The sequence below is a fragment of the Electrona antarctica genome, assembly GCF_951216825.1.
Source record: "Electrona antarctica genome assembly, chromosome: 10".
Taxonomy (NCBI): Eukaryota; Metazoa; Chordata; class Actinopteri; order Myctophiformes; family Myctophidae; genus Electrona; species Electrona antarctica.
This window is the reverse complement of record NC_136791.1, coordinates 15,515,622-15,527,438: the sequence shown is the minus strand read 5'-3', so window position 1 is coordinate 15,527,438 and position 11,817 is coordinate 15,515,622. Positions and strand designations below refer to the sequence as shown.

The window sequence follows — 11,817 nt, the reverse complement described above, 5'->3', positions numbered from 1 at the left end:
CACACACACAGTGACACATGCACACACACCATGCTATTATAACTTCTGGCAGGTGGAAACCTCATACGTCCAAAACTGTTATTTTCACAACTCAAAATTCAAAAATGTCAAAAGTAGCAGATCTACAAGCTCAAAACACGCCATGAAGCAAGACAAAATATCTTTCAAATATGGATATGGGAGGTTTCTGCCCAACATCAACGTTAAAACACTCCAGTTCTCTCTCACACAAACACACACACCGCACTATTACTTATAAAAATATACTTAATACATACGCACACATACAGTAAATACACACACAGCGCTATTACTTATAAAAATATACTTAATACATACGCACACATACAGTAAATACACACACACCATCACGTGAGTAGGGTGAACCAAGCAGCCAGGTGCAAGTTAACATTTCTAATATTAACTGATGAAGAATTAAAGGGATATTTCACTTTCAAAATAGCTTTTGGTCATTGTATCATCTACTCAGGCTTTTGTGAACACCGGACCCAGACAGTTTTTAAGTTGCTCAATTCAGTATTTACATATTTGATATTCATTTTGCCTGCCCCCTTCCTATACAAACCCAATGTAACTTCAAACTCCATTTTAGCCTTGGTTCTGGTGACTGATATTATCTTTCTAATACATGAGGTGCCCGTGATATATTTTAAAAACTGTCTAGGGTGTACTCTAAACAGAACATTCATTTTTGTGGGTCATGGATTCCAATTTTATCCAATCAGGCACGGCAACTCATAAAGGATAAAGGATAAATAAGTGCAATTAGAAGTGATGAAACAAAGACATTGGAATTGGAACACTTTAAAAGTTGATGCCGCATCCTGACCTATAAATGTTTCCTAAGTGCAGATGTTTTCTTTTGTTTTTACATATATCGTACACTCCCTTGAAGCTCACTTGTCAAATAATGAGGTATAATGTAGATTTTGTTCCATTTCTACTGAACATTGAACACACTAGATGATAATTGCTGTGATTGTGAATTATCAGTGAATGTTTTTTTTTTAATCAATGGAATGGAAGGTTGGATAAAGCTGCAATCCCTATGTTTTACATCCCCTACCAATGGAGAGAGACAAGTTTGGTGTCCTGCGTGGGACACCAAACATCTACCTACTGTACCTACCGCTCATCCAAGATTCTCCCCCCGCTTGGCCAAACCTCTCATCCAAGATTCTCTCCCCGCTTGGCCAAACCTCTCATCCAAGATTCTCTCCCCGCTTGGCCAAACCTCTCATCCAAGATTCTCCCCCCGCTTGGCCAAACCTCTCATCCAAGATTCTCCCCCCGCTTGGCCAAACCGCTCATCCAAGATTCTCCCCCCGCTTGGCCAAACCTCTCATCCAAGATTCTCTCCCCGCTTGGCCAAACCTCTCATCCAAGATTCTCTCCCCGCTTGGCCAAACCTCTCATCCAAGATTCTCTCCCCGCTTGGCCAAACCGCTCATCCAAGATTCTCCCCCCGCTTGGCCAAACCTCTCATCCAAGATTCTCTCCCCGCTTGGCCAAACCTCTCATCCAAGATTCTCTCCCCGCTTGGCCAAACCTCTCATCCAAGATTCTCTCCCCGCTTGGCCAAACCTCTCATCCAAGATTCTCCCCCCGCTTGGCCAAACCTCTCATCCAAGATTCTCTCCCCGCTTGGCCAAACCTCTCATCCAAGATTCTCTCCCCGCTTGGCCAAACCTCTCATCCAAGATTCTCCCCCCGCTTGGCCAAACCTCTCATCCAAGATTCTCTCCCCGCTTGGCCAAACCTCTCATCCAAGATTCTCCCCCCGCTTGGCCAAACCTCTCATCCAAGATTCTCTCCCCGCTTGGCCAAACCTCTCATCCAAGATTCTCTCCCCGCTTGGCCAAACCTCTCATCCAAGATTCTCTCCCCGCTTGGCCAAACCTCTCATCCAAGATTCTCTCCCCGCTTGGCCAAACCTCTCATCCAAGATTCTCTCCCCGCTTGGCCAAACCTCTCATCCAAGATTCTCTCCCCGCTTGGCCAAACCTCTCATCCAAGATTCTCCCCCCACTTGGCCAAACCTCTCATCCAAGATTCTCTCCCCGCTTGGCCAAACCTCTCATCCAAGATTCTCTCCCCGCTTGGCCAAACCTCTCATCCAAGATTCTCCCCCCCGCTTGGCCAAACCTCTCATCCAAGATTCTCTCCCCGCTTGGCCAAACCTCTCATCCAAGATTCTCTCCCCGCTTGGCCAAACCTCTCATCCAAGATTCTCTCCCCGCTTGGCCAAACCTCTCATCCAAGATTCTCTCCCCGCTTGGCCAAACCTCTCATCCAAGATTCTCCCCGCTTGGCCAGGAGAGAGACCGCTTGTAGAACCAATGTGAAGACTTTAGGCTTCACGCTGCGTTTTGAGCTTGCAGATCTGCTACTTTCGATGCTTTTGTGAGACACTCTAGTCTACTATGATAAAGTAGGGTGTTGATTTAAGTATGGGGAGATCTCTGATCTGGCAGGTTTCCATCCAGGAGTAAAAGTTTTGTAATAGTTCGACATTGGAAGTGCAGAGAATGAGTCAGTAGCCTAAACCTCTGGTTGTTAATATAACTCTGAGAGGATGCAAATGTAACCAAGTGCATAAATTAACTCTTGGGGATTTAACTGTGTGTAAGTGTAACATAATCTCTACTCTGGTGGGGATTTTCTTGTGTTGCCACCAGATGACTATAAGTGTTTGTAATTTTAAATCAACGTGGGGCCTAATAAAACCTTAAGAGTGTGTGTGTGTGTGTGTGTGTGTGTGTGTGTGTGTGTGTGTGTGTGTGTGTGTGTGTGTGTGTGTGTGTGTGTGTGTGTGTGTGTGTGTGTGTGTGTGTGTGTGCGTGTGTGCGTGTGCGCATCCATCCATCCATCGAGCCGACATTTATGTCAAGTACTGTTTTAGACATCATCGAGCACAGGAACATGGCTCTGGATGTATTTGTTCAGTGTATGTAATGCCATGTGAGTTTGTATAAGAATCTATCATTTGAGTGGAGTGGTTTTTATTTTCATTTATTTGCCTTTGCAGACAGAAATACAAATTGTTAAAAAATAATAATTATAATAAAAAGGTAATGGTATTTGCACCTGTAACAATCTGAACAATTTTCCCTCCAATTTCACAGGTACAAACTTTAAACTAAAAAAATATTTCATTTATACTTTGATTTGATGTTTTGTTTACCCTTGGGCTGCCACTCCCCAAAAGGCCCTTTTGTGACATATATTCATATTTTTAAATCATCATTTTAATGCCTAAAGAAAAATCCGCGATTTACACACTATGGCCCTCATTTATCAACCGTGCGTACGCCAAAATATGGGTGTACGCCGAAATTACCGCAATTTTCGGCATTTACCATTTGCGCCAACGTTTGATTTTGAACTTGAGCCAAGACAAAAACCACGTCTGGTCGGGAGCTGTCGTACGCTTTGTCCTCACCTGTTTTTCTGTCGTAGAACAGCGGAGCAGCATTGTTTGACCAGCTGAGAGGCTGTCACAGGCATCGAAACATATGTATTCACTCCTAAAATGTTTATATAAAACTGTATAGGTATGTATGGGCTAAATGTAAAAAAAGAAATACAAAAAAAAGTAAAGGAATACATCAACGATGTGTCTTTGTGTCATATGAAATTAGTAGGAGATTTCCAACTTTACAAGCAAGCAATTAAAATCGCGCTTTTAAAAACAATGTTGCAAGTTAGATGCGTAAGCCATTTAAACAGTGTTTTGCATGATGAGCGCATACATGCGAGGATTTGGGCTGTCTGTGCTGAAATATTTCCATGACGGGACGTTGGAGATTATAGTACAGCGCTGCAGCTGCGGAGAGTCCCAACATGGGTAGCCTACTGTAGCCTAATCTACAGCAGGCCGATGTCTTTCTGGAGTTACAGTATGTGCAATCTCCTCCTCGTTTAATAAACCCGACGCGTCGCTCGAATGCCAAATGTGTCGTGCCAGCGCAAGTGGGAACGCATCGGAGATAGTATAGGCTAACCCAGCCTGCAGCCCACCACCACCACCACCACTGTCCAGTGCATGCCACATGAGGCTACGGTTTTGGCTTCAATATTCATATAATTGATTTGACAGTTGACAGCCCAACCACTGCAGCGACTGCGAGGCAATTTAAATCGTCGAACGTGCTGGTCAGTTGATCACGGTGTCACGGACGGACCACAGTGATAGAGAGAGACAGACAGGACAGGAGGAGCACCTATGCAAAACAGCAGCGTGTGTGTGCCTATTTGTTATTTAATTCATGGTTCACAGGTTCAGGTTTTCGTTCACTAATATTTCTTGTTGTATATTAAATTAAAAATACTTTAATAATTGAATATACAACTAACAACACACAGTGACAGTTGCTTGCAAATTGCGATATGTGCGTGCATGCGTGCGGGGGGGGGGTGAGGCGGACAGGGAGGAAGCGAAGCGAGAGGAGAAACAGACAGGGTAGGCTACAGCTTTATTTAATTCATGCAGGTTTATTTATTTAAGATACAACAAGTTGCAAGTTGCGCGTGCGTGCGTGCGTCTGTGTGTGTGTGTGTGTGTGTGTGTGTGTGTGTGTGTGTGTGTTTGTGTGTATGAGAGGGGGCAGAAAGGCAACTTATGCAAGCGAGGGGAACTTTATTTTTCCTGTAACCATGGTTTCCAGGTCGTATTGCAGTTGTTCATGTCGCAAAAACGAGGGCGAGGCTTGATTTCATAGGGCGTGCCAGATAGATTTCAGCCGTCACATTTATTAACGTCGGAACGAAATTAAGGAAGAAACAGCTGTCTGCGATCACTTTGTAAATGCCGACCCGACGTGGGTGTACTACGAATCCTACACTCGAATTTGGGGCAGATTTTACACTCGATTGATAAATGAGGGCCTATATCTCATTCTGACGGGGCAAGACTATAGTATTGGGACAATCAGACCTGATGGTGGCGGTAACGTCACCATTGTGCCGATTCTGACCAAAAGGAGCGAGTGAACGATGACCACATCCGGTTAGGATCAAAATATCCGGTAGTAGCTTTGCTAGTGTGCCACAATGAAAGATGTCCGGAATGCTAAGCTATCATCGTCTTTTTCATAACTAAGTCAAATTAAGCTCTAATCAAGCCCAAAACATCGCATTTTACGCAGCGATGCATGCACAATCATGCGCGTGCGTGATCGCCCATGCACGCGCGGATTTCGGCCGGTTTTAGGAACATTACATCGGCCGTTAGCCAAATTAGCCAAAAAATGCTAAATTTTGCTACATTAAGGTCCCGATTAGGCTCCCGATTGACAGCCCGTCAATTCCGTCAACGGGAGGTCTGGATTTATTGATTAAATCCGTCAATTCCGTCATCGGGGCTCTTAAATTCATTTAAACTTTTTTTTTATTTTTTAACAAATTTCTTCTACAGTTTTCATAATGCCTTACAACAAGTTCCTGTATATAAACTAGAATGGATACTAGCTCAACGTGTAAATAAATCTCAAAGACTGTCTGATGTGTCCCGATGTGTTATTTAACACAAAAAATTATTCAGTGAGTACCTCTTTTCTTTGCCAACAACAAAAACTAGACTAAAATATTAGGGAGGGACTAGTGGAGAAGAGTTCCAGTAGAACTAAAAGAGAAGTCATTTTACACTTGGTTGCATGCTGAAAATAGCAGATCTACAAGCTCACAGTGTGACTCACTGTGCCACGTTGTGAGCTTGTAGATCAGCTATTTTCAGCATGCAACCAAGTGTAAATTCAGCCATTACGACGCCATCAAGGCCTGCCAAAATACATTTTAGACTAAATCAACTTTAGATTAAAATCTTATATTTAGGGTGCATTCGGAAATGTAGCAGCATAGATAGCATAGAAAACTTTAGTTACTAATTACTTTATAGATTTTGACAAATCTACAATGCAACACATTGTGAGCTTGTAGATCGGCTATATTCAAAAGTTTTTTTAATTGAAAACATGAAATGTGACATTTCTACATAATAGTACTTTTACTTTTGGTACTTTTGTAGCCTACTTTTACTCGAGTGCATTTTGAATTCTGGACTTGTACTTGTAACGGTATCATGTATCATGGCCATGCAGTATCGCGTCAGTGCTGTGACATGGCGTGACAGGTATGTCAGGCCCTGTCACAGATATGTCACATCAGAGCCCTCTCACAGCACTGTGTGACCGGGATCTCAGCGCGTGCGTGCGTATCTGTGTGTGTGTGGTTCATGGTACTGCTGTAGGTGTTGTGGCAGGTAGCTTGAGTGTGTAGTAAACACAGTCTGGACCAGAGGTAGGAGCAGGTGGGATCTGGGACTCAGAGACTGCAACAGCAACAGATGTAGAGAAACAGTGAGATGATCGCCTCATGGCAACATGAGCTGACGTCTGGTCTTGCACTTGCATAGGGATTTCCTCATACTGAAACACAAAGTCAGAATACATACACTGTTATACCTGTTTCAGTGTCTTCCGATTTAGCTGCCCCAGTCCTTCTTTAAATCTGTTGATGAAACCATAACATTGTTTTTATGGTGTGGCAATTTTACTATACTAAAGAAGATCATACATTGGATCCATTTCCCAGATACAGGTTAATTTTCAGAAGGTAATTTGTCAGTACTTACGGTATGGACGGTAACTTGCTCACTTACAGCCAAGTTACTGACCTTAGCAGGGGTGGGGTTCCCAGGTGAAGTGGTGACAGGTGAAAAGTCACTGTCCGGCTGACTGGGTCTGTTGTGACATCGGGCTGATGAAACGGGCAGATATACAGTAATTACATCAAAACTAAAGACTTTTTCAACTCAAATCTTTGCTTCTGGAGATCCTTGGAACAAAATATTTTTAGATGGGGGTCTGCGGGCAAATAATGTTGAGGCAACTTGAGGGTCCTTGACAAGTTTGAGCACCACTGATATATTTTGCCCCACATTATAGGACCCCGGCCCACATGATATCTATTTCTTGTGACATTTCATGTTGAAATATTAAAGAAGAGTACCTCAAATTGCCATTTATTGCTGTACTTTAATATATTTTAATGAGAAATATCTTCATAGAATATATTACATTTTCGTTTAGTGATGGTTTGACAGAAGTTGGGTTTAGTGTTCTAGGCCCTAGAATACTAAACCCAACTTCTGTCATTGGTTAATGGGTAAAAAGTAGTACACTCAAATCACATCAATTGTTCATTACAGAAGTTTTACCATAAATTACATTTACAAAATGCTATTAATGTTAGTGTAATTTTGCTCCTATACCACTAAAATGTGGAACACCCTACCAACAGCCAATAAGAAATGTGAATCCCTAGACTCCTTCAAAACCGCTCTCAAAGAGCACTTTAAACGGAAGGCTGCAATTCGAAACTGGCCCCTGTAAAAAAGCCAAAGTCCCCCCCCCCCCATTTTTTTCCATACTGTAGGCCTACATGTTTTTCCCTTTTTTACTTTATTTAACTGTAGCCTATATATGATGATTTCCTTTCTTTTTCTTTCCATAGAAGTGTATATTTGTATGTCTTTAATTGTTCTGATGAATTGAAAATGGAGGACCCTGATGTAAACAAGTCTTAGTGCTTTTTCGGGTTTCATCCTCGTAACAGTTTTTGTATTGAATTCTATTCTATTGCATTGGCTTTTATTCTGTGCATACATTTTTCAATCAATCAATCAAAATCATCATGAGTATGACCTGCTAGTACTGTGATCAGAAGGAGGTTGAGAGCCAGAGCCAGAGACAGAGAGACGGCCAGAGACACAAGCGGCCAAAACATAGAATCCTTCTGAGAGCCTTCGTTGTTTGGCATTGGCAGCTTGCTAGCTGAAACAAAAACAAACAACAAAAACTAAAATTAAACGTCATTGCAACAGAAAGAAAATGTGTAACGTTTTAAAAATGCATCTCTGAAAAATAACAATCATATTCACGTTTATTTGCAGAGAACTGTTCGGAAGATTTGCAATCAATAAATGTTCCCTGAGATTCTTCATACTGTATTGATAAGGGTCAAGTTTATACTTGATTGAACTGAGATGATGAAATGCAATAGTACTTAAAGAAAATAACATGTTTGAAGTTCAAATCTTTCAAAAGCCAGAAAGCTTGTCATGCTTACCAGAGACGAGATGAAATGTTTCATTCAGAAAGATGGTCTTATCTAGGACACCGATGCAGTAGTAAAATCTTGTCTTGTCCAGGGTCACGTTGTGAATGAACAGGCGGTTCCCCAACTTCACAGAGTACATGTTTTTGAAAGTCTCATTGCAATAAATAGCACCCACTGACTCCCTGCTGAATGTTCTCAGGATGCTAACAGGGGATTCTCCCAGTAGCTGCATGTACCAGATGATATTTGGTTCATCCAGAGAACAGTTCAGTATGGTGCCTTGTCCCTCTTCCACAGGGACATTGGTCCATCCCTGATTGTGGACCGAGGTAATAAAAACTCCAAACATAAACAACAGCATCTGAACGTGTTTCACCATGTTGTTGTTCAGTAGAAACCAGATAACAGCAGATAGTGATATCATGTCCAGACTGTCTGTCTCTACTTAGCTGTCTCTCTCAGCTGTCCTACTGGCTGTCTCTCCTACACTCCCTCTCAGCTTTCCAACTGTCTCTCCTTCACTGTCTCTCTCAGGCGGTCCCACTGTCTCTTCTACCATGTCTCTCTCTCAGCTGTGCTACTAAGTCTAAATGCTTTAGAGGTATAACAGTGGACTAACCGTCTGACGTCTTTGTGGTGTCTGTCTAACTGTCAACTGATCATATTCATGTGATGCAAACACACTGTACAGGAAGTTCAACATGCTTCCAATTCAGAGTGAAAGCTGAATAAGCAAGAATATATTGAGAAATATTGGTGTTTTAACTAAGTCTATTTTCATGGAATTGCTCTGTAGGAGACTCTAACCTATAACCTACCTATAAGAGAGTCAGTCTATGTGTGTGTTCATTTATTTTCCCATTTTTATATTTTTGGATGGATTCATACGTCAGACATCATATGCTACTGTCGTACAGACAGGCCACATGAAGTCTGAGATCCACATTGGATTTGATTTGTAGATTACAAATGGGAAAGCAGAAAGTACTGAGCACCAGGTCCAGAAGTGAATGTGAAAGGAAATCAATCTTATTATTGTTGTAATGGTGAGATTATGCATGTTGGTGGTTTATATATACAGTATGGAACTGGAGCAGTGGTGTAGAGAGCACAGAATGAGCGAGGAGAGGTTGTGGTCTAGCACAGATAAATTGCAGAAGTGCTACTTGCAACCTAACCACAACTAAAGCGTATGCCGTGCAAAGAACACAACCCCCTTTCTGCAACCACTATGTCTGCAGGTCCCTGTACAAACATACACTGAACTGAGAGAATGTGCATATTGGTGGTAGGTATGTCAACTGTATGTAGTATGAACATGTATGTAACATACATGAGTTATGTCATATTACCAGATGTTACTTATAATCTGGTAAACAACTATGTATTTTGGTCTAATGTACTGGGTCAAGTCTCCATCAGATTATAACAAAATGTAATAATTCTGACATGACAATCATGTCAGAAAGAGCTGTAACTCGCTTTTAGCTTAATGCTCCAAACTTTATCATGATGCGTACGTTTCGACCCTCATGGTCACGGTCATATCACAATAAAGGTTGCATTAAAAGTGAGTTTCAAACTTGCAAGCCCCTTTTCAATATGCTTTTTGGGACTTTCGCACTCTGGAATATATGATTTATATATGATCACATAAATTCTGTTGTCACATGATCATGGTGAAAAGATGAGTTTTTTAAACACTAGAACGATGCAAGGAAGTTGGAAGGAAGAGGGAAGAGGCTTAATTTGAAGCGGGAGGCGGCTGGCCTCATCATCGGCGACATCATCAGTGACATCATCAGAGCCTATAACCAACCAATGGCCTCATAGTTTGTCAGATTAGTCAAACCAACTTGCAAGTGAGGACTCCAGTTTGGAGTTGGTTTTGGATAGACCTTTACTTTATTAATCCAAACATTCTTTCGCCCTGCCCTTGTTACCGGAATAAGGTATAATAACATCATATCTGGATGAGTACGACAGCCTTCGACACCGTGGCAGAGGCAAGTCGTGTCCTTCACTACCGTCTGGAATTTGCAGAGGACATCAACCAGCGCATGAGGATCCCAGACACCCTCAGGGTGAACGATGCAGAGAACACCAAGGACCCACTGGCACTGCTACCATCACCACAGTGGGCCCTGGCCCACCACCAACACCGCAAACCCGCCACCTTCATGCACGTGCCGGAGAGGATCACCATAGCAGGAGAGGACGCTGATGGCTGGGACCTTCCATACTGTCCCCACCCCGGAGATTATTTACACCCGATCCACACCTCCCCCCCACCCCTGGACTCGGACAGGATGACGCCCCCGCCTCACGTCCTGACCCTCCGGGAGCAACCTCTAGAGTGCCTGGAGGCTCAGCAGAGGACCACCCCGTCTCCCTCTCCCACCCATCGTGCTAGACAGGAGACCACTCTGTCTCACTGCAGCCACGACGTTAGACAGGAGGGACCACACTGTCCCTCCAGCTCCCGCGGAGAAGACCAAAGTGCCACTAGTGAGAACGTGGCTGCAAGCCAAAATGGCCGCCGGGTCATCATCGACATAGCTGAAGCCAGTGAAACCTCTTTGTCACCTTCACTGCCGTCGTCACCACTACCATCATCATCTGCTCCCCCATTCCTTGTGTGTCCACCGCTCTGCTGTCCCGAGGATGCAGACACAAACCTGTACACGGCACGGGGTCTTCTGACATACATGCAGTCGACAACGGGCCGGGGCTACCGGCAGGCCTTAGAGCTCCTGAACAAAAGCAGGGCCCACCAGCAGCAGCAGCAGGAGGAGGTTCTGGTTCTGGATGAACTGGACACCTCCTCACTCAGATGGCAGATGGAGACGATGAAGCGCCGCCTGCAGCTGTTGGAGGAGGAGAGCCATGAGCGCTCCAGGCAAGCAGTGGTCCTGTCCGCCGCTACTGTGGCCTTCTGGCTCGTCAAGGCCTGTGTCTGGTTACGGCAATAGCCGGGTTGGCATTGGCCGGATTTTAGCGAGTGAAACAAGTGGGCCAATCTTCACATTGTCCTCCCATTAAATGGGGCTGTTATCAGAGTATCATTCCATAGCTATGGTCCAGTAGGTACCTACTGGCCTACCAGGATCCTCTGGTAGGCTATTATCAGCCACAGAAAAGATGCGCTGTGATTGGCCAGTATAGTCATTTGATTGGCAGTTAGTTGCAACGCTTTCCCCAAAATATGATTTACGATTCTGTGCTTATCGGGACAAAACTCGGATGGCGCTGAGTCGGCAGAATCGGACTTTGCAACGTTCGGTGCGGCGACTTGCTTGCCTTAGCTCGCTCCGCTGTACCTCTCGTAGCTCCAGTCCGCTTCTGATGGTGCACCTCCGCCGTGATTTGATCCCAGGAGGTTGGGGCTGAAAGTCTAATGATTAGCAAGGCATGCTGCCGAGGCAGGTGCTGGAATGGGGTTTCGTGCTATATGCCGGGCGACTGTGGCTCAGGAGGTAGAGCAGGTTCGAATCCCGGCTCCTCCTGTCTACATGTCGAAGTGTCCTTGGGCAAGACACTGAACCCCAAATTGCTCCCGATGTGCTGGTTAGTCCTTGCATGGCTTCCGCCGCAATCGGTGTATGAATGGGTGAATGTAATGCACAATCTATGTAAAGCGCCTTGGATAAAGGCGCTATATAAATGCACCATTTACCA

General features: G+C 44.0%; 2 protein-coding genes across 2 annotated transcripts; one reads left to right on the top strand and one right to left on the bottom strand.

The window, feature by feature from the left end:
- Positions 1–6,228: 6,228 nt before the first annotated feature.
- Positions 6,229–8,639, bottom strand: LOC306931637 (uncharacterized protein). The gene is made up of 4 exons (XM_079513126.1): positions 8,149–8,639; positions 7,725–7,853; positions 6,695–6,777; positions 6,229–6,446 (listed from the first exon to the last, which is right to left on the bottom strand). The coding sequence occupies exons 1-4, from the start codon at positions 8,561–8,563 to the stop codon at positions 6,252–6,254; spliced, it is 822 nt and encodes a 273-aa protein (XP_079369252.1). The 5' UTR covers positions 8,564–8,639; the 3' UTR covers positions 6,229–6,251.
- Positions 8,640–10,112: 1,473 nt separating this feature from the next.
- LOC306930722 (mitochondrial fission factor homolog A-like) lies at positions 10,113–11,111 on the top strand (the record flags this gene model as incomplete). The annotated part of the gene is made up of 1 exon (XM_079511817.1): positions 10,113–11,111. One exon carries the CDS (start codon positions 10,113–10,115, stop codon positions 11,109–11,111), a length of 999 nt encoding a protein of 332 aa, XP_079367943.1.
- Positions 11,112–11,817: the final 706 nt, after the last annotated feature.